General features: G+C 31.1%; 1 protein-coding gene across 2 annotated transcripts; it reads right to left on the reverse strand.

Moving 5' to 3' along the window:
• Positions 1-9,742: 9,742 nt before the first annotated feature.
• On the reverse strand, positions 9,743-23,223 carry LOC118197967 (non-specific lipid-transfer protein-like 2). 2 transcript variants are annotated; one of them, XM_085806775.1, is made up of 3 exons: positions 23,032-23,223; positions 20,393-20,546; positions 9,743-13,281 (listed from the first exon to the last, which is right to left on the reverse strand). In XM_085806775.1, the coding sequence occupies exons 2-3, from the start codon at positions 20,528-20,530 to the stop codon at positions 11,659-11,661; spliced, it is 1,761 nt and encodes a 586-aa protein (XP_085662901.1). In that variant the 5' UTR covers positions 20,531-20,546; positions 23,032-23,223; the 3' UTR covers positions 9,743-11,658. The 2 variants fall into 2 exon arrangements, with proteins under 2 accessions (XP_085662901.1, XP_085662902.1); XM_085806776.1 differs by lacking the exon at positions 20,393-20,546 and having other exon boundaries at positions 23,032-23,222.
• Between the last annotated feature and the right edge of the window lie 1,354 nt (positions 23,224-24,577).

Below are 24,577 nucleotides of genomic sequence, written 5' to 3' on the forward strand. Positions count from 1 at the left end.
AAATCGTATTACAATCAAATGATATTCTGAAATTCTAGTCATTCACCTTGTTATCTTCCCGCAATAAATCTTCATATAAAAGTACCTACCTAATAACATATCTTCATATAATAATACCTACCTAATACAGTGGTATATTATTATGTAGCATACTGTATGGAGTCATACCTAAGGTGTAGAATCTAAAATCTTTTTCAATCAGATTTATAAAATATGCACTCATGAAAAAGAGAAACAGCGCAACATCATTGAAGAAATTTAATTAAATAACTTGAAATTTTGCCTACATACCTTATGCTTTATAGAGTATGCTACACATTTAGTATTAATTGCAAGATTTCTTCCTTTCTTCTTCATTTAAGAATGTTGAATACGCATATGAAAAATAGCTACATTAAAATATAACAAAGGCGCGCATAGCCAGAGATAACACACCATAAATGTTTTTCGGCATTTTTGAACAGATTAATTTCTCCTCATAGCCGCCCAGGTCTCCTGATCTAACATGTGTTTATATTTTTCAGATAGGGTACCTCAAGAAAGAAATTTTTTGAATACACTGGGCGACAGAATTTGAACATAAGGATCTCATCCTAGAACAGAAATATCTCAACAGATGGACAGCATCTGCCATTTCATACTTTATACGCTAAATATACAGTGGAACCTCAAGATACGAGGAAAGTATGAGCGAAAAATTTGTCTCTAAATACGAGCATCGATTTGAGTAAAGAGGAACAAGCCAGGTTGTTGGTATTCGTGGCGCCATTTCCCGATCCAGCTAGACTCGGGGAATCGCTTCGTCAAATCACTCGGTATTCTTTAATCTACGTGTTTGTGCGCTTGTGAGTCAACTGTTTATTACATTTAACGTGAAAATAATTATTTCACGATGCCTTGCAAGAAGGCTGTTGACTCAGATAGTGCTACAAAGTAAAATAAGGAAGCCGTGACCGTTGAAATTAAGAAAGAAATCATGATAAGCAAGCGTAGTGTAAGTGTTACGGAATTGGCGAAGACTTACGGCCTTTCGACATCGACGATTTGTGCTTTTCTGAAGAAATTAAGAAACCTGATGTAGCCAAAGGAGTTACCATCCGTCCAAAACTCCTAGATGTTGAGAAGCTGTTGTTGGTGTGGATTAATGAGAAGCAATTAAGAGGTCGGTGTCGGAAGCTATCGTAAAGGCAAACCACGGTTATAGTATTTACTAGTTTATAGCTATTTATTAGAAAAATTGATTTTTATGTTGATATTTTGGGGGGGGGGCGCGGAACGGATTAACTGCATTTCATTATTTTCAACGGAGAAGTTTGTTTCTAGATACGAGAAATTCGCTATATGAGCTTAATGCTGGAACGAATTAAACTCTTATCTCGAGGTTCCACTGTAATTTGGAGATCTGTCACGATGAGTAATGCTTCTCCAGTGGCCAAGCGGATGAATACTGCTGAAAGTTAGTAGTACGTTCTGGGTTCGATCCCACACGAACGGGCCGGCTGCATGCTTGATTTTGTGGTTTTCCCTATGTACAATGTGAATGTGAGCTAGTTTCCCTCCTCTTAGGCAGATAGCTCTCTTGTGCTTTACCATAAAAAAGTAACCTAACCTACGAAGAGTAATGTGCATCTTCTATTACTTTCGAGAGAACGTAGAGTGTAGTCGTATTCGAATATTTGACTGTTAAACAGCATTCTTGTAACTAATATTATTTGACATGGAGAACAAAAATAAAACGCAACTCTCATATGATCTGATTTTATTAACCACTTAACTATGTTGCCCGAACACCTTTCGGGTGTCATGAACAGGGACTTTTTTGATTTGCCCGTACACCACTCGGCCAGTGTATGTTCCTACACCAATCCACTGATTTTCCTGGCTTTTCTACATTTTTTACTTCACAGTTTTTCTGATAGATGTCTCTAGTAGTTCAGGAAATATTGGATTGTAAAATCAGTTCAAGGACAGGTTTTACTGCTTTTCATTAGGCGAAGAAATTCAATGAGTTTGTTTGCACGTGTTCAGTGTGTTAGGCTCTTCAAATGGTATTTCTTTCCAATTCTGTCATGAAATAAAAGAACGATGGATGACAGTAAATGGCTCACAACAAAATATAATTTTGATAGTGGATCAGATAGCGAATCTGATTTTTCTATAAATGATTCTGGTAGTCCTGAATCTGGAGTTCTGAAGAACCTGAAGTTCTTTATCGGAATTCTGTAGTGATGATGAGGAAGCTGAAAGTTCAGATGATTTAATTCAGGTTCGGAACTTTCATGAAATGGATACTAGTAATCCTCCTCCACCACCGCCGCGATTTCCTTTCACAGCAAATTCACTTCTTTCATATTTATCTCCTGTACAGTGTTTTTTCCAGTTCGGCAGTTTTGTCAGAAAAAGCCAACTTTAAGTAAAAAATCCCTTAATTTCGCCGTACTTGAAAATTATCTGAAATTAATAAATGCAATACTTTTAAGAGTCTTGAATGCTGATTTGAATTCATATAATCGATTAGAATACAAAATAGTTTATAAAAAATATGCTTATTTTTGGTCACAGTATGGCCGAAAAATGAAACAGTCAAGTGCATAAAACATTATGAGTTCTGCTCCACATTGCATAAGTATCTGAATATCAAATTTACTTTTCGAGGATATGTACTTTCATATTAAAAAAGTCTTAGTTAATCTGAGAAACAAATTTTAAAAAGTTGTTTTATTCCATAGTTTACGAAGAAAGGCTTAATTCAATTAATTTTAGGTAAACCTTACTTCTTATATTATCCATTTAGATTAAAATACACATGACTTTCCTTTTACTGATTGACATTCATATTATTAGAATGAAATAATTAACTACCAACTACTGTTCCATCTTTTACATTGCACCAATGCGAGATCCACCCAGATTCAGGCAAAGGAGCCCATACACAGTTTTTATGGTCTCTCACACCAGAGGCGATCCTGGGAGGCCAAAACCCCCAAGAACAACCTATAACGATATTTAATTTAGCAATCATACAGCCCCACACAGACCTGACAGTACAAACTGCATATCAGCCGAATGTACGATCTGAAAACAGTTGATGGGCTGAAGTTTTTTTTTAACAAAATAAAACTAAATTAATTTCACAGATCACTCACCAGAAACACCTATACAAATATGCATACACAATAATAATAATGACACAAAATCAAAAATTCAAATGTATAATATTTATTATTTGTCTCTAAAAATATCTGTTGGTTACGTTTTGTAAATCAAACGTACTAACAACTAAGTATTCAATTTCCGAGCTGATATTTATTTCAAATTATTCTAATATATTTAAATGAAATAAATGATGAAACTTTTTCAAATTTTCCGACAAAACGTTTCGAGTGCAACAAAACTGAATTATAAATAATGGTAACTATTCTCTTTCTTTTATATATTAAATTTTTCTTCGAACCACGCAGAAAAAGTACATGCTTGTGCCAACACTTGCTTTGAACTCGGTTGGAATGTAATGACTGTTGTAATGCATGCTAGTGCTTTTCTGTTATCCTACTAAAAACTATATCGCAATCTAGCGCGCAATAAATTTATGCTACATTTAAATTTATAAGCACTGTATTAACAATAAATACGTATTCAGAATGTATCCACTGGCAGCGGAAAATTGTTTATAATGCGGTCCACGGTTCGCTATTTTTAGACCACTTTTCTAGAAGACATATTTATTGCAGGCAAAACAGCACTGTTTGTTGAAGTGACATCCTTACAGATCTTTAGTTTTAATTATAAAGACGAAACTAAAAATGGACACATGAAAATCGGGCAAAGTCTCATAGTTCTCCAATACGTCAAATATTATTAAGCTTCAAGTTTTGATGACTGATAAATTCGGTAAATCCTAAATATTGCAGACGCAATAAATCATATCGGTAACATACCAAAATAATCTAAAAATGTGGATGATGGCAAATAGTTTTGATCAATATACAAATAAAGGCAAGCCTGCTGTATCGTAATTGACAACTGTTTATCTTGGAGTCAGCGGGTTTAACGCCATAAGATTGAAATACTTGCCACCAAATGTTACGTCGGTTTTCAGTCTCACGATCAAGGATTGCGCCAGTTTTCAGTTTCTCGATTTTTATGTTAGAAGATCTCTCGAAAAAATGGCACTTTCCTTATAAGCAATTTCCTTTAACTGCTAAGATAAAATTTCCAAAGTGAGTATTCTTACAGCATTGTTTCCTGTGTTCATTCAGAGGTACAAGAGAAACCCACGAAATGCATAACAAAATGAGATTATTGATGAAATTTTATATGATCAGCAAACCGGTGATGAAAAGGTGAATGAAGAATAAACGCTTCATAAATTTCTCAGGAAACTAATTTATAGGTTTGGTTCAGTTGACTAACTGTTGGCAAAGCAAACTAGGGCTATCTGGCTAAAGGAAGGGATACCTACGTGAAGGAATTTTTAAGGGAAACTGGCGTGTGTGCACGTTACACTTAGAGAAAACTACGAAAACGATCACACGAATTTATAGGAAAAATTTATTTTTGTTGACTTACGTTAGGAGCAAATCTTTTTCTAGAATAGATGGAGTGTTGGCCAAAAAATGACTTCAAATTCTCATTATTGCACCCTGAAAGACACGATATCATCATGCGATTCAGATGTTAAGCTAGCGCTGATTAAAAAAAAAGATTCAAATACTATTAATAATTGAAAATATTTTTTGAAAGTCAAGAAAACATAGAAATTATCATATTTAAGTCGAAAAAAAAATCACATCATTTATTAAAAAAAAAAAAAAAACTTAAATGTTCAAAAATAAAAACGAGTCATTTATTTTAGAAATAACAATTACTCTCTTGAGATATTTTCATTGCCATTACTTAATAAAAAATCTGATGTGGACGCCACATAACTTCTTTGTATGGCCTATTTAATTCACACATTTTTTGCTGTTTTTCATTTACACTTATTTCCTCGAATTCCATTAGATATATATTTCTCATCCAATTAATTCAGTTATCACTTCACGCCAAAGCAAAAATACATAAAAACTCAAAACATTTTCATTAAAAATTGTAAACTACAGAAAAACAAAAAAACACTAAATACAGTTAATTTTTTCTTTTCTTTTCTTTCGCGGGCAAGAAGGCAGATTTTTCGGTGCACAAAACTGAAAGTTTACTTTTGGTCCCACTAGGTCAAAAAGCATTGAAGGTGCATATACTGACTTAATTCACTATTCTACTGAGTTTCAAATGTAAACAAGTGGCGGTTCGTTAGGCATAACCCGCCACTTTTAAATTGTTGATAATTCTACAACAATTGCATGCATAATAATTAAGGCATAAAATCCTTAACCGGAATATAAAAACTATATAATTTAATCACTTTTAAAGAAAAAGTCTCCAATTTACCAACATATAAAAATTAAAAAATTAAACTCACCGAGCCAGGTAACAGAGTGAGAATATATATATGTATACGATTAGTGCAGGCAATTGCAACAAAAAAGGGAGGTGCACAGCAGCCACATATATAAAATTTCAACATTTTACGGCTATTCTTTCTTGAGTGATGCGAGATACATGCATACATACATACATACATACAGACGTCACGAAAAAATCTCTTCTGAATTCTCTTATAACCCTTTTTGGCACTAACAGCCATTTATTCTGTCCTTACTTATAGACGTCATGCAAAAATATCGTTCAAATGGTTGCGAGAGCGGTTGAAATGGATATTTTCCTTGAAATATGATAACTGAAATTTTTCGCAATTACAATACTTCCATTACTTTGTACAAGAAAATAAAAATGGTGGGCCGAAAAATATCCCTTTCCATGAACGGAATTACTTTTAAAATTTTAATATCCTCATAGTTCATTACAGTATATCCCACATTCACTTTTTCTATAGTGATAACCCGACAATTACTTAAAGGGTGGTCCTTTTTCTCTATGACGCAAAGGCCATTATACTGCACGTTGACTGTATTTGCAACGGGCAAACATTTATATTCGATCACACTGTTTAAAATTCTGCATTTTTAAATACTTCGATTTTAAATAGTAGAATTTGAATAGAATACATTTCCTCCCCTTCATAAACTAATTTTATAGTTCAAAAATCACAATGTTATTTCTCTTAAAGAAGCCTACATTCCCATAAAAACGCATTGAAATCTTGAAATTATATAGTGCAAAACATTACCAATATTAAACAATGTGTGCTACAGTATCAATATGCACTAGAAAACGCATTGTACACTACAGCACACTCTATCCTATACATGAAAGTGATGAATTTTACAGACTGGCCCAATCTGCAAAAGGTGAGTAAGTAAAGAAGAAATACAGTTTCTGAATATCTAGTATAATACAGGGTTATGCAAATCACTACAGTATAATGTTGCGTAATATACAAAGGGCAGTAGAAAAATATCACTGTAAAACAATGAATAAAATAGGTTAAAGTTTAACTAACGAGAAAACGTAGAATGCTATAAGAGAACAAAGGCAAATTTTAATAGGCACAAAGGGAAAAAACATACGCTCTCTTTTATCCAAATCTCTTGGTGATATATTTATAGCCATTCATAGAACGAGGGGTGGGTACGATAATTGATATGAATCTGGTAACATATAGTACAAGGTTCTGCTATGCCTATTTTCATCCCTCATATTTGGTTATATCGATCAGAAAGTTAAAATTGTCATAATTTTTATAAATTGTCATAATTTCTATGGGAAGCTGAAAATACTGGACGACCCCCAACCTTAAATTTTCCCCCACTGTAAATCGTGGATATATGGGAGAAACTGTTATTATTTTTCAATGTTAATATAGGGCATAACAGGATATACTATGCCCTATATTAAACAAGAGGTCTTATATTACGCATTTCTTACGATATAGAAAACAGTCTGTGCTGGAAAAAGATTGGAATTCCTTTAGTAGATAAAAAGAGAGGAAAAAAAAGTAATAATTCTAAAAAAAAAAAAAAAAAAAAAGCTTTCAGATTTTATATTACACACAAAACGGCATTTTTTTTTTTTTTTTAAATGTTCTGCGTGTTACCTTTATTTATTAAATATCATGTTCTTCGCATTTATACCATAAAATATTTAAAAAGAGTATATTTTTAGAATTTCCGATACAGAGTCTCGTGCGCAGGAAATTAATATGTTTGTTTTTTCGTACAGTATTGCCATTGCTCGTTTTGAAATTGTTGAGTTTGTTAATCAAAAATTCCTTAAAGTTTAAAAAATACGAAAGCGATAATAAAACAAATTCCAAATTTGGGCTTCCAGATTCCCATATTGGAGTGGAGGACGTTATTCAAAATTTGATATGTCTAAGTACCGTTGTTTTTTCACAATGTGAGAAACATACATAGATTCATGCAGATTTTTCATTATTTAATTCTTTTAAATATAATGCAGGGCTCTAATATTTGGTGGCAACAATCTGAAAAGTGAAACGCCATTTTATAGTGGATGGAGCAGAATACCAAAATGAATTAATAGCCCTTCTAGGCAAATTGCTTATTTGGGCTTTAAAAAAAAAAAAAAAAAAAAAAAACCCCAAAGTCCTATATTTTATTTGTTAAACACAATTGCCTGTCAATGTATAAATAGTCATCAGTTATAGTTTGGGGAGGGGTTGACTGAATCCCAGGATGACTTGTAAGCTGAGAACACAAACACTGGCTTTCAAAGTTAAGCACACAAATGGCAAAATCAACAAAAATGGAAAAGTAAAGCTTTGTTTAATACTTGATAGCATATGAAGGTAACAAATGTGTTTATGCATGGAAAAAAAACAAGCATTATGTAGAAAGATATGACAATATCAGATCTGGGTCATTAACAAATTGATATTTAAAGCTGAAAACACACTAAAAGAATTTACATTGATAAGGCATGTGACCAACCACGGATCTTCACACAAACCTTACAGTACCTACCCTAATGAGGTGATTAACATCACAGATGCTAGCAGTGGTCATTTCTCCATTAAGACAGTTTCTGCCTAAGATTTATTGAAGGATGGCATCCCAAAAATATCCATTGGGAATAAGGTCATTGGAATACGACTGCCACTCATACAAGAAATGCTCTCACTATTTGTGTATTCGTTAACAATGTTAGCAAGATGGGGGCCGGCCATTACCACCCATAAGGAGGAAATCAGGACCAATTGCTGCAGCATAGTCTCACAAATGGGGTGTAGATCTTCATGCCAATGCTGTGCAGCCGTCACGGAACCGTCTTCAAAGATAAACATCTGAGTGTGATATTCCATTAAAATTCCAGCCCACATCACTTCTGAATGCGTAATGTTTGAAACCTGACTTCATTTGCTTTGTTCTCTCCACTTCCTTACACGCTTAATATCTGGCTCTAAAGTCCCAATCACATTATGTTTCAGCTATGCAGGACTTGAGGTCGAAAGGGACAATTCTCAGAACTCGCACAATTCCTGGAAACCCACGTAGCTAGGTTACCATTTTCAGTTACTACAAAGACTTGAACGTCAAACACTAATTGATTATCGCTCAAAAAGGGATCACGTGAGGCTTCAGAAGCAGAACTTTCATCTGATTGGTTGTCTTTACCCGGGATTGAAGTCCAGCCGAGATATTTTCGGTGGACAGGTTTGAAAAAATCCCGTATAGCCGCAACATTGTTTCCATAGCTAGGTGGGGCTCTTTTTTCTAGGTATTCTCCCGTTTAAACCAGTGCTAGCAGGGACTGTAGCCATGTGTGATAACCTCTTAACGTACATTTAGACTTCTCCATGAATAGGATGATGCGCCAATCTGAGACATTCCAAATAAGATGTTGACATTATTTAATATTGCCCCTCTGGAATGGGCGGTAAGTGACACACAAACAGTTGGTAATCCCACATATGATCTTTCATGTGAAGCCTTTGGTGCACAGCATTGGCAGATATTGTCTCTCCATATGATGCTGCAGCTATGAATGTAACAGTTGTGGAGGTTGCTTGGCTACTGTAAGAATAAACCAGTCTTTAAAAAGGATATTAACATTTGGCCTGGTCTCTGAACAACTGTTTGACTTGTTTCCACACTCGAAAAATTACAGAATAATCAACGGCAAAAAAAAGAGTGACATCTTTGACTTATTGCCCTGTTTCAAAGCATCTGACAGTGCTTACTACTCACTATCTGTCATTTATCTTCTTTCAACCACAGAAATCAAAATATTATTAAAAATTAGCCTGCAAAATTTATAAACACTTCTTATCAGCATTTAAATTAAATCTTACAAATTCTCAACTCTTCAGATGCCTGGCGTCTTTAATGACTGTCTATGTTCACATAGTCAATCGTGATTGGCTGTAATATACGATATTTGAGTAATGGCATCTGCATCTGAGTGATTTTCAGCCACTCAAATTCAACTATGCTTTTGAAAACTGCTAATTTAGATTGCATGCTTAACTTTTGAAAGCCAGTGTATAAGGTTCTACTGTGACCATTTTCATCAACCAGAAAAGAGGATGCATATACTTATTGCTGTTGTGACTTCTGCAGGAATTTGACTGGGACTCAAGTGTATTTACTTCTTTCTCTCATATATGTTATTTGTCATGTTCCACTTTTTTGAAAAATCTGCTACTTATAAATCTTATTACATATAAAAATGTATGTACCAAAAGTTTATAATTCAGACATAACAGCTACACAAAATAAAGTTATTAAATTTAAACACATCTTTTATTAACCAACAGTGCAATATAACAAAATAATAAATTTTAAAACAAAAACTGACATCAAAGTTTAAAAATGACATTTTTACATACTGAAAGTTTTACCTTAAGAATCAATACTCACACAAATATTTAAAATTATTTTTAAATTTACATATTTCATTTAAATATATAATGACTATAAAGTTTAAAAATATAACAAGCTTCAATACAAAAATATATTTAAATCAGACAAAAACATGATCACACTAGGAACAAGTGTGTCAAGAATAATGCTTCCACTTCCATTACATCTTTATTATTCCTTTAGACAAATGTTAATTTACAGCTATGCATATATTACTTTGTTACAATTTTTCAATATAAAACATTAAAAATAACAAAACAAATTCTTTGGCAAAAGCAGATTATGGACTAGTTTATATATATATTTGTTGTTACAAATTATGGCAGAGACTTGCAACTTAAAAGTAAGATGATGCTTAATGAAAAGGGTAAAGAAATTAAGTATAATGCTTTCATCTTCATCAATTATTTACTTTTGCTTAACAAGTACTTTCCTGTGAAAGAATAACTAACACGTCATGAGTGTTTTCCTAATAAATTTTAAATTTAACTAACATTCAAATTACACACATTAATGAATCTTTTCATTTTACTCTCTCTTCCAATGAATCCATAGCTTCAAGGAAAAAAGAAAAAAAAAAAAAAAAAAAAGAAAGAGAGAGAGACTTAGTTCTTATAGTCAGAATATTTTCTCATCATACTTATCAATTTTCCACACATATCTAAGGGGTAATTTAAAATGCAAATAACAACAATTATTCAGGCTTAAATGCATACAAATACAAAATTAAGATCAGCATTACGTCGAAAATGAAATAAAAACATTTATAAAACCTGAGATATTTTAATAAAAAAATAAGCAGAGTTAAAAAAAAAGAACTAAGCAGAAGTTTAATGTCTAAAAATTATTTCAAATAAAAATTTATATAAAATAATTCAGATTTCAAGTTAAAGAACAGTTTTTCAGAGGTTCAAAAATACAAACATTATAACAACAAAGAAAACTATAAAACTTCTTTTATTTCATATTTTTATATGTTACAATTACTGACTAGTGTAAATCTTAACATTGATCATTAACATTGAAACATTAAAGGAATTTATACTTGTACTTTTCATTGGTATCATAAGTAACCATTCATTTACAAAATAGTTAAAGTAGAAGTCAAGACTAGAATATTAGTTATATTTGCTTTTTTTCTGCATTTCCAGAAAATTGATATTACTATTTCCTAAAAACATCTCAAGCAACACAATCTGCATAAAAAATTCTCACATTTTAAGTATATATGATAAAGCTTTAATGGCACAACAAAAATTTTTAAAATATATTATTTATGGAATAATGGTAAATAACATATAAGTTATTTTATAATGTTTAATTTGAGCTTAATCATGATAGCACATGGAGTTTATCTCATTTTACACATGTACAATATTTTTGATATGCTAAGAATAAAACTGCAACATTTCAAAAAACTCAAACCATTCAAAATAAATTGTCATAGAAAGAAATCATTTCTTCTTTTCATTGCTTAATCAGTCTCCTTCAAGGAAAACTGAATTTTGTTAGGAATTTTATTAAAATTCATATGATTCATTATATTGCAGATTCAAAAATTTGTTACATAACCAGTTTTTGATATTTTAATAATCTATTAATATAATAAGCTTTTTTAAACATTTGGAATCAAATAAATCACTTGAAAAAGAAAGCATTTCGTTCTGAACAGACAAATGATGAATTAACTACATTTAAAAAGGCACAGTTATTTTGTAATTTGATAGAATGTAAATAAAAACAAATAAAATTATGCATTTTACGAAAAAAAAATTTACAATTTAGACAGAAGAACATTTTTTATAGACATCATTCTTGTGACAAAACCAACATTTCCTTGCAATTTTACCTTTCCAGCAAAAAATGCTTGCTCAATTGTGGTTTTTTTTGTTAAAAAATCATATAACACACTATCGTTCAAAGTAATGATACAATCTGTTTTCAAGTTTGGGTCAAATGATATATTAATTTTGCCTTTGTCTATTATAATGTTACCAACTGCTACATAATCAGAATTATCATCATGAACTTTAAATTTTATGGATCCATTTATATTTTTACCCAAAGAATTTTCTGCATCTTTTACCAATGAAAGTGCTTTAGTAAAAAATTTTGAAGATTTCAACTTAAATATATCTGCGGGTGGCTCTAAACTCCCACTAGGAGCTTGCACAGAATTTTTTCGAAAACCCAATCTATACAAAGCAACTACTACTGCTCCACCAAGTCCAATGTTGTGCTGAAGAGCTAATTTGGCATTTGGTACCTGCCTTTCTCCAGCTTCATTTCGAAGTTGCCAGCAAAGTTCAGCGCACTGAGCAATGCCAGTGGCTCCTAAAGGATGTCCTTTAGATATTAATCCTCCACTAGGATTTATAACATACTTTCCTCCATATGTGTTGTTTCCAGAGTCAACTAATTCAGCTCCCTTTCCAACATCACACAAACCTAAGGCTTCATATGTAATAAGTTCATTCGTGGAAAAGCAATCATGCAATTCAACAACATCAACATCAGATGGATGGATACCAGTTTTTTGATAAAGCTTATTTGCAGCATTTTTTGTCATATCAAAGCCTATCATCTTAATGCTGCTATTTTCTTTAAATGCACTAGGAACATCTGTCGACATTTCCATACCAACTATTTCCACAGCTTGATCTTCAAGTCCATGAGCATGGACAAAATCTTCACTTGCTAATATTGCAGCAGCTGCACCATCAGATGTTGGACAGCATTGCAACTTTGTTAGAGGTTCATAAACAACAGGTGAATTTAATATCTGATTCAATGAATATTCATCCCTAAACTGAGAATTTGGATTTTTTACCGAATGCTTATGATTCTTGTATGCAATTTTTGCAAAATGTTCAGGTTTTGTACCATACATTTCCATATGCTCCCTCCCAGCACTGCCAAAGAACTGAGCAGCAACCGGAGCTGGAGCAAACCCATGTCGGTTTGATAAAACTAAAACATGCTTATCCATGGGATTTGTACGATCATCAAATTTAGATGTCAAGGATCCTCGTGCCATCTTTTCGAATCCTAGAGCAAGGGCACAATCACATATACCTCCCTCAATTAATTGTTTTCCCATATATAAAGCAGTAGATCCTGTGGAACAATTATTATTTACATTATAAATAGGTATGCCAGACATTCCAACTTCATACAAAGCTCGCTGACCACACGTTGAATCCCCGTATACATAACCAACACAAGCCTGTTGCACTGAATCGTATCTGATTTTGGCATCGGTCAAAGCTTTTGTCACAGCTTCTCTTGCAAAATCTGGATAATCAGCACCTGTTGAGCCTGGTTTTACAAATTTTGTCATTCCCACTCCAATGACAAAAACTCTTCTTTTACCTGCAGCAGACATTTTTCCTGTTTCCTAAATTATGCAAGAAAATTAAAGACCAATTATATAACACAAATAATTTTATAGTTGCTCATAATACAAACACAAAATTATGAGCTCAATTTTAATTAACATAAATATTTCAATAAACGTGCATGTTAAACTAACACATACTGGATCTGATGAAGACTAGTCCCAATTTTCTTATATGTAATACTAAAAAAGTAACATTCTTAGTTGTCAGTTAACTTTAAATTAATATTTGAAAAATATTATTATTTCATCATTTATAAACATACATGAAGTATTACAATGTAATTTAATTGAAAAATAAAAATTAATCCGCATCTAATTTTATGATTTGCATTTTTCACTCTCTTTTGATGTTAGACTTAAGATATTATAAGAGCTTTAAAATATGAGTTGCCTACTTTAGTTATTGTTTACTTGAGTTATTATTTCCAGCACGAGCAGTGACATCAACATCTTGGTTAATTTTATTCAGAAAGGCAAAGATAAAAAAGTGGCAAAGGGGGAAAAAAAATGTGTGACATGGATGCATTCAGTTCACCAATATTTACTTTCACATGTAATGTTTCCGAAAATGATAATACTAAAAAATAATCAGAGATCATTGAGCAGTAAAAAAATTTTAGTTCCTTCTTTGTGCTAGATGAGCTAACATCAAAAGTATCTGAGACAAATAACATCAAAAAAGTATCTGAGACAGATCACTGTGGAATGAAAATGAGGACTGAATATTGCAGAGGATATATGTACAATGGCTAGTCATTTTAATTTAAAGCATTATTCAATTTGTAAAAGAATCAGGAGCTTACTAGTGAACATATAAATAGATACTTTCACAGCATTTTAATTAGGAAAGGCAAAAACTTGTTTATAAAAGAGTTCATAATGTTTTTAATATAATAATTCATTTATATCATAACATTTTTGGATCTTATTTGACCAATGCTGAATCCCTAAGCCTAATACATGGGCGGGTATCTTTCACTGAAAGAAAACATGACAATGTAAAATTGAAAATTAGGCAATAAAAAGCAACCTTAGTAAATATTTTCATGGATCCCCCCACACACACACAAGCATGGAAAAAGGAGGGAAAATCTGCAGAATTTTCTCTTGAAGAAGAGGGACTTGTGTCTTACTCCCCTCAAAATAGATAGAGTCATTCAGAATTTACACCAAAGTAAGGGTTCTTTTTTTTTTTTTTTTTTTTTTTGGCTTAATTTTAAATGGTTGATTAAAATTTAAACCAAGCTGTTTGATGAATTAATCCCTCACTAGGCAACATTTTTCTGTCACTTGCTAATTTTGATAATCTACTTTGAGCTTATTCGGTGTCTTTACTTCAGTTTAAAAAACATTATATATTTTGATCAAATTAACAGAATTGTTGATCACAATAAGTGAAGTACTTTCCATGTTTTCATATACAGATGGGTGCAACTTTGGCAATTTGAGAACAATATGACTGTAGTAACAGTGATTACATTAAGCACCATCCACCAACAAATTTGTTTTTGTTTAATTCAATTTTCTGCAAATCTCTTCTATTCACCAGCATTGGTCACCTATCCATTCTACTTTTTATTCACCAACTTATTTCAAAGTTATATTAATAGGAATTTAAACATAACAAAGATTAAAAAAAAAAAAATTAAATCAATGTGGATTAAAACAGCATGATTTGCCAATGCAAAAGTATTTAGTATATCATTCCAAATGGATAACACACACATAAATAAACACACTCTGTACACAAAAAATATTACTGTTGCAAATAATTAGAAGTTAATCTTCTGTACTGCAAGTTACTTAAAAGTAAAGCTCTTTAGTTATTTTTGATGAATTTTGGATGATTTTCAAACATCTGTTAAGAATATGTTTATTAAGCAAAACTGCTTATTCAGCACCATGGATGTCTTCAGAATTCATTTACTGAGAAGCTTTCTACAATAATTCAGATCATTTTCTATAGTGATTTCTATAATAATTCAGATTGTGCACACTCTAGCTCCTAGTGTGACACCTATTAATTCCAGATAAGGAATTATGACAGATTTCATGGGAGCTGTTTTAGAATCTCCACACCAGAAAAGTTTCAGTTTTCAAAATATTGTTACAGCACACACATTACTATCTTACTTCCATCTTACTTACACATTACCATCCTCCTTTTCCATAGGGCTGGTGATAGGTATTTTGCTGCCCAGTGAATCCCTAAATTCTGCTGTTCAGTGCATGCCTTAAATTCTAAAAATTTTGTCATTCCTAAATTTTGCTGTTTGGCACTTCGCTAAATTCTAAAATTTATGCCGCTCTTAAATTCTGTTGCCAGGCACATCTGCACTGGCTCTGCTTTTGTATGCAATAAATTTTTTATATTTGGAATCCGTGTCTTTACAGAAATTTAAAAATAAATGGCTGTTAAAGGCAAAGCTTTGAATAAAATTTATAATTTTGACAGCATTCTGATGCACATCATTCAATTTCCTTTTTTTTTTTTTTTTTTTTTGTTTGTTTGTTTGTTACAAGACTCTTTTGATGGATCAGACAGTTAAGTTAAAATTTACGATTTTGAGAGCATACTGATGCACATCATTCAATTCCATTGGTTTTCTTTCTTTCTTTCTTTTTTTTTTTTTTTTTTTTTTTTTGTGTGTGTGTGTGTGTATGTGTATGTGTGTTACAAGATCCTTTTGTTTTGATGAATCAGACAGTGTATAAAAGTTACATAATCATTACCAGCAACTTTAAGATATGATTTAAAGCCAATATTTTTGCCTGTCAGCACTTTTCAGCATCTGAGCATACTTCATGACAATTTTTCCATTTTAAACCATCCATTTAAAAATCCCTTCATATGGTGCAAGTAAATAGTTTTTGCTAATAGTCAAATTTTTCAAAATCTTTTTTTCTTTACTTGAAAACTTTAACAGTCATTCAAAATATTCCTCTGGTTTACTGATGTATTTGAACTCAAGATGCCTTTTAATTTTTATGGTTTTATATTCTCCACAGCCTAAACTTTATTATAAATTAAGCATAGAAGTTGCCCATTATTATAACCGTTATTAAAGTAAAGCCAAACAGGAAAAATTGCTTATCCTATTTTTCTTTTTTGAAACTTAGGTGGCTCTTTCCGATTATGATCTTGCTTGAAGAGACTGTAGCATTTTCATCAGCATTAACACGTTTGTTACTCAAGTTAAACCATTTATCCATGGGTAAAAAAATACTAAAACATAAATAAAATAACATCTCTCATAATAATTATTCCAATAGCAATTTTAGTCAAATTAAGCAGTAAAACACAATATTGTATCCTTCTGTATACACTTATTATGAAACAGAACCAACTGACTATGCCAAAAAAGCATTATCATTACATTAGCCAATCATATTCTGGGCACACCTTTGTGTTGCACAATGTTATGCATGATGCATTTACTGGTATTTTTCAACATGTAAATAGAATTTATAGCTCAACTTGGCTAGTATTATGATTTCATAATTGCATTGTACAGAAAATGTAATATATTAAATCAAAAATAATGAAGTGACTGTGATTAATGTTTCTTTAAATTCATGTATTTGAATTAATTTTTGTGACCCCATTTGATATCATGACCCACAATTTAAGAAACACTACTGTAAACACTGGACCCAAATAATACTAACTTCAAAATCAGCAGACACTTTTTTTTTTAAATTTTGTACTCAAATGTTAATTTTTTTTTTTTTTTTTTTTTTTTGGTTCTAGATTTTTATGATATCATTTTTTCCAACATCAACTATTATAAAATCATGTTCACAAATATTGCAAAATGCATAAGCATTTTCCTCAGATGATTTTTTAATACAAAGAAGCCATCATTGTAAACTGGTTAAAACACTAGCATATTGTTTTTTACTCATTTGCAAACAAATTCCATCAATACAAATTTTATCAAACACAGAAATAATATTTGACATTATTTGATACATTCTACAGTTGCCAATTCAAATTAAGTTTCCAGGTTAGCTTGACAAAATTTTTAAGTAGCTTCCAAAAAATAGGTTAACACCACAACTTGATATAATAAAATAAGAAAGTGGTTAGATATATGCATTATTTTCATTTAATTTTAATACATTACCTCAAACAACATCAAAATAAAGTTAATATGTTTAAAAAAGCATGGAAAAATTTGCAAATTACCAACACAAATGTTGCCAAGCAAATGCCCTCTTAAAATCAATAAAATGGTGATTAATCATTATAATGAGACACAGATTAACAATGTGGAAGACATGAAATGCTCTAACATTTCTTCCCTCTCCCTCGAAAAAACTAGATTTACCTAACCATGAGGTGAAGAACGATATAATCCCAAAGTTAATGACAAGGTTACCATCCTTCATGGCATCATGTGATGGTTAATCCCAAAAGTCTAAAAAAAATATATGCCAAAACTAGATCCGCTGACAAACTATACTGGAATGATTTCTTACATCTTTACAAAAATAATGTAAATTTATAAAAATGAAACAGGAGGGTTTTGCACATCAATTCATAAAACTACAGAACTTTTTGCAAAAGTTACAAAAACTTTGTAGTACAAAGTGAGATCCCAAATCGCTGGGACATGCGATTACAGATTTAGGTCATGAGTCTAAATCTAGTAAAATGACATATAGATATGGGGCTTCACTTATTGTTTAGGTAACATAAAAAAAAAATGCTTATCCCCAGAACCACTCAAGAGCTGAAAGTGTTAGGGGTATTTTTCTTGCTATTTTAATTTTATTTATATATTTATTTACTTACTAGATTGGTGATCTGGGTATTAGACCATTCCAAATACTGGACATTCAGATTTAAAACTTTATGCTGCATATGTGAATTCAGTATCATACACATGGATTAGCAGAAGTTGTATGTTCGGCACATATTACTACTACTGATTTTTAGTCAAATATGTTTTCCTTTTTTTTTTTTTTTTTTTTTTTTTTAACACACTGGCTTATTTCTTATAATACTCCTTTATGAAGATCATTCTGTGTAAGAATGTTCTAGTAACTCAAATTTTACTGTATTAATTGTACAGTTACCAGCAGGAACAAATTTGCCTTGTATGCAAAACCACAAATTTCTTTCCTTTCATAGCCTTGCACTTATCTCAGTTGTTTTCCTGTACCATCTTAGTAGCATTTATCATCTCTTCCATATCTGGGTGCATTGAAACACATCTTCTTTTGAGCCTTTGCATCAATAAAGGGCCATTCACACTGTAGTTTTATTCGAGCTAACGGAATCAGTTCCATGCGTCAAATAGTTCTGCTATACGTGCAATTCAGATTTTTCAACTCGCTCTGGTACGAGGAAAATATGGTTTCGGAACTGCGTCCACTATGCTAGATGTCCTTGTCAGCTCAGATAAATCCCAATGTGAATGGCCCTTAATATCTCGAGTAAAGTTGCTTTCTTTGAGTAACAGTTCCTAAGGGAAACACCAAAATGCATTGCAAAGCCCATCTCCACTCTTACTTACTGCAGTAGTTCTTTATGCATTCTTTTAAAAGGTCGGGCTATAAAAACTGCCATTAAGTTCCTCTGAAAAGTACAGAACATGTATGTATTATTTGTTCACTGGAAATATCAACAGAAATGGAACTTCCAATGATTTCGTCACAGTCACGTCTCCTTTAAAAAAGCACCACATACTCAGACTGAAACATCTTTTATTACATTTGGCCAAGGACACTTGAGACAAAGACTAAGCAATTGTTGATGGATCTAATGTCAGGGATCAAGAGTCGATATGCTAAAACCTCAAATGATTGACTGTCCTTTGAAAAGTGCCAGGTGGAAAGGATGATTTCTTTTAGATATGGCCACTATACAATCAATATATACCACTTGTAGTCTTTCTTCACTTTCTACTTGAGTTAAAAAAAAAAAAAAATGCAACATTAATTCATTCAATTTTTTACTAACATCACTTAAATCTATATTTCTTATGTATGTTCTAATAATATGCTCGGGCTAACAGGATACAACATAGATGCATACATATTTGAAGACTGAAAAGTAGCTGGTGTGATGGTGGAAGGAATACTTTGTTTTAGATCTGGCTTCTTAAGCTATCAAAACATACTACTGATACTCTTTTTTTCACTTCTACTTGAGATTTAAAAACAAAATATAACAGCAATAAATTCAATTTTTTTACTAATTTCACTTAAATCTACATTTCTTATATATACTTTAATAATATGCACATGCAAACAGGATTTAACAATGTATAACATAAATGCATACTTATTGGAAATTATAGTTAGTATTCAAGAGCTCAGATATGAATTTCAGTTTTATTGTACAATTTGGCAAGTTACATCACTGACTTAGTTCAATTATTTAAAATTAAGCTCAATAATTCCCTCACATATATTTCTACAAGGAGATACTGTTTGTCAAATTAGGCTTTTAAGATTTTCAGCTACCTGAGTATAGTTCTCAGATGAAAAGGGAAAATAATTCATGCAAATTATCAGTGTGGCTTAAAAAATACCAAGTTTACATCGAGGTAGAACATCTGGATCATCATGAATTTTTTTTTGGAGCTGACCAAAGAAACTGAGTAACTTCTTGACATCACCCCCAAAATTTTTAAATTATATTTCAGGCATTTAAACTTTTGTTTTGGAACTATGTCATGAAATACATTCTCATTCTCTGAACTAGTACTATTCATTTTTTTTTTAAACTTTAGTTCCAAATTATCTATATTTTTTGCTACATCCTATACTTTCTATCAAAATCATCCTGACAAATCATCTTAATTCAAATAACCAGATAATAATTTCACATATTTCCTTGCCAAGGCATTTTTGTTTTCTTCGCATATACAATGTGAATATAGTCCACATAGCAAGAAGAGCCCTCTCAATAGAAGTGTACCAAGACTGAAATTCTAAAAAAATGAAAGGAATGTTTGTAAAATTCTCCTCTTTCATGTAAGCATTAACATTTTTTCTTTCAAAGAGCTAACATGAGTACCAACAAACAGATGTACCAGATGAGAATAATTGGTCAAAAGTTCTTCTACGCCAGTCACACAAAATTTAGATCTCTTACCAGCCAGTTGTAATGTGAATTAGCCAGCTGAAATGTAGATGTAAGGCCAGTTGTTATAGATGTAATGAAATGTGGATCCCTTGACAGCCTTCCCAAGACAGTTTTAATTATTCTGAATAAAATCCAGTAGAGCAGCATCTTTGTCTAGAAAGATCTTGATAAAAAAATGCACAAAATTATTTAAAACACGATATGAACAAGCACATCATCAAGGCACATTTTAATGCCAAAGTATAAAAGCTCAAGCCTTGCAAAGTGAAAAGGAATAGGCATTAGAATTAGCAAAAGCAAAATATGCAGACATTGCTTTGTTCAGCATTACAATGAAGTTAATAATTCATGATCCACTTTTCTGTGAAACATTTTTTTGAAAATGAGAGTCAGCTACCAAACTTGAGCCGGTGTTTTTTCTCTACCTGCTCGCACAAGAAAAAAGGAATAAGGTATCATTAACATGTTATATGTAGCAGGGGCTTCATCACCAGGGATTAGAAGATTATTATTATTTTTTTTAATCGCTTGGAATTGTACATAACACAACAAGAAATTAGAAGTTAAAAAGACAGCCTTTCCCACCCCCTTCTTTGGTTTAAAGCACAGAATGTAGCTGGCAAGAACACAGATAATATGTGATGAGCTAGTTTGAAGAAGTTACATGAACTGCAGAAAAAAATGAGATTCCTATGGTTGTATTTACTCAGTTTTATTTACATTTATATAAAATATGCAAGTTTTTTTTTTTTTTTTTTTTTTGTTTGCTTGTTTGTTAATACATACATGTATGTAAATTTATATATAAATGATAAAAGTGATTTTGCAAATTACTAATGCCAAAAAGCTATTAAGATATTTTATTCTTTTACAGCACTAATTTATAAAATTTTATACAATTTAATATTATCTCTAACTATTTATTAATTTAGTGATTTACATTAAAAAATATGTATCTTCTTAACACCTAATTACAAGTTTAATTACTTAAAACATTTAATGCAAAGTAACAATTTAATAAAATAATGGAGGAAAATATCTGTTTTAATTTTTTTACACTGTTTCTCCAAAATATTTCCCACCGATTTCCAAATTCAAGGTATAAAAGAAAAAATTCAATAGCACTGGATGTAGCTATTCTCAAGACATGTATCCGTATTTGCTACTATTCTGTGCCAAAAGGCGTGGCAAATGCATAATGGGAAAGTACCAACATTAACTGTTGTCAAATACAAATCTTTGTTACAAATGATTAGTCATATAATAATAAAATAAGATACTGCAGAACACAGAAATTATACGCACTTATCCTCCATAAGGAATGCATGACTTCAGAAAAAGACATTAAGAGACAAATGCATACTTCAAGAAAATAAATTCTAAAAACTAAAAGCGTTTAACCGTGTTTTTGTTGGAAATTTTTGTTTTCAGATTTGTGATTTCGATGTGTTTCCAGCAATGTTCCACTATTATTGAAACAAGGTAATTTTCCATTACACACCTACCATGCATTTTGGAAGTACTGCTGTAATAATATTCGTGCAGGTACGTTTAATTATTCTTGTTTACACATACATACACATATAGTATCCAGATGGTGCTACTCTTAGGTCTCGGCATATATTTGATTTTTCTTTCACAGGTGTCAAAAAACATGGCAAATCCATAACGGAAAAGTATGGACATTAACTGTTGTCAAATACAAGTCCAAGTTTCTGTACGCATGTTTGCACAAAAAAAAAATTGAAATTTTCTCTGCAATGTTGGAAGACATAAAGAATTCTATACCTCTTGTTTAATTACAGTTATATTAAACCTTTTATTTATAAATTAAAATAAAAAAATGTATTATATGAAATTAACCTTTAATCAAATTAAATTAATAATCTTAGATAGTTATTTACTATTACACTTTCTTTCAGTTATGTTCAGCCTTTATTTTTATAAATTATAATAAAAAATGTATTATATAAAATTAATCTTTCATCTAAATTCAAATAGTAATCTTAGATAGTTATTTACTATTATGCTTCCTTTCTTGCGTAAGGATTACCATAATTATTTTTGGCATCAGCAATAGTTTGGTGATTTTTTACGGTTCCTATAAAGGAATTGTACCGATTAGTCTTATGATAATAAAATACTATGAAATAAAATGCTGTAGAACACAGAAATTATACACACTTATCCTCCATAAGGTACGCATCACTTTAAAAAACACATCAAGAGGAATTTCTTTAGATTTGGTTATTTACAACTTCAGTTCCCATTATAATCTCATAAATTATACAACCACCTTAATTATTACACACTAACATATACGTACAATGTGCTTAAACCTTATTACTTTTTAAATTGCGTATAGGATATACTTAAACCTCATTAATTTTTTAATTGATAAAAGTTTACCAACTTGTTTTACGTATAATTTCTCAATGAAGTATAGACAGGATATCAAAAGGTACCACCCCTGCTATCTTTTACACTATATTTTTTAAAGGACTCTAATTTTATTTTATAAACGTAATATACTTTGGTATCAAACGCTTCTACTTCGTTTTCACTTTAAATTAAAAAAAAAAAACATATTTCTCATGGTATTAGCTTTAAATTACTAAAATAAATATCTATTGCACATTAGCACATACCTATTCTTCAGTTATTTGTTTGGGATCTAAACAATTCCGACTCAGCCAGATGCTTCTGATCAAAGTATTGTGAATAAAAAACTAGGAGAAATAAAGGCAAAATATCAAGTGTAACTATATAGCATTGCAAAAGAATTTTTATCATCTCCGCTTTTTTCAAATTGAATGCCCACACAGATTATTATCCTGAATATACGATTGGTTACATATGATTCAAGGTCTTATCTCACAAGCTATACCAGTAGTTCTACAACTAAACTGATGGTATATTACAAGTCACGTGACTATAAAGCTAGCAGACGAATTCAAACCTAGGAGTCTTTCTACATATATTAATTTTCTTTCATGAGAATTTCATTTGAAGAATTCATTACGTGACGCGCCTTTATGGCAACATTTTTAATTAGTCGGACACATTGCGAACTTCACAATATTCCCAGCATAACCTGACCGACCGACCAATAGGAAGAAGTGAAATTTCTCTAACATTTCAATGAAGACTTAAATGCGATAAAGCTGTCAGATATTTTCTGACTTTCTTGCTACATTTTATAAGGTTTCTTTTGTTAAAATATATACAGAAAATAAAAGTAATTCTTTTTGTCTCTCCATATAAAATAACTGTAAAATATGACAATAGCGAAGAAACATATTAGATACAGAACTGGAAACGAATTTTCGTGTATAAAAATTACGGGACTCTTTTTTGTATATCCATGATCTGTGACAGGAACTTATAATATTAAGGTTATATTTGTCGTACTTGTGTATTATGGCCATTTTGTAGAGTATTATATAGCTAGTGCAGATTTATTTATTTCTTGATGGGTCTCAGTTATATTTAGAACAGTTTGTTTTGCATACGTATTTCGATTCTTTTTGCTTATAGGAAGAAATTTAAAACTGAATTTTTGCCTTTTGTACATTTTGTTCTTACACCTACATATTTTAATTTTCTTCAAGTTATCAGGCATTTTATTCGGTTCATTAAATAAAATAATGCTTATCTCTAAATGATTTTTTGTTGTTGTTTCAAGTTAGTTATACCCTGATGTGGGAAAAAAAAAATTAACCGAACATCAAATAAATTATCATTATATAAATAAATATCTAAGCATTTATTTTTTTAGCAAGTTGAAAAATTATGTTTAATCAGTTGATTTGATTTCTGTGCTTTTCTTTTAATCTAGTGGCTAGACAGTTCCTTGATTTGGAAACTGGTGAAATTAATTAATCATTTAACTGTGTTATGTTTGAAAATATTGTTCAAAGTGCAACCAATAATCCACTTACAATCGAGCCTACATTAGTCAAATCTAATAATATGCTTCTACTGACTACTAACTACTTTACCATGTTTTTGTGCATCATGTATTGTTAGCATGCTTTTTATTTACAAACAAAAAAATTAATTTTATGAGTTATATGAGAAAAAACCATTGTAAACACCACCTTTCCTTTTTGCATAATTGCTGTATAATCCAAATTTACAAATACAAAGTTCAATTTAAATTATGACCAATTATAACAAGTTTGTTCAGTTTAA

This window comes from Stegodyphus dumicola, chromosome 12, assembly GCF_044657685.1.
Source record: "Stegodyphus dumicola isolate Sdum_Otavi_A_Nest chromosome 12, ASM4465768v1".
Lineage (NCBI taxonomy): Eukaryota > Metazoa > Arthropoda > Arachnida > Araneae > Eresidae > Stegodyphus > Stegodyphus dumicola.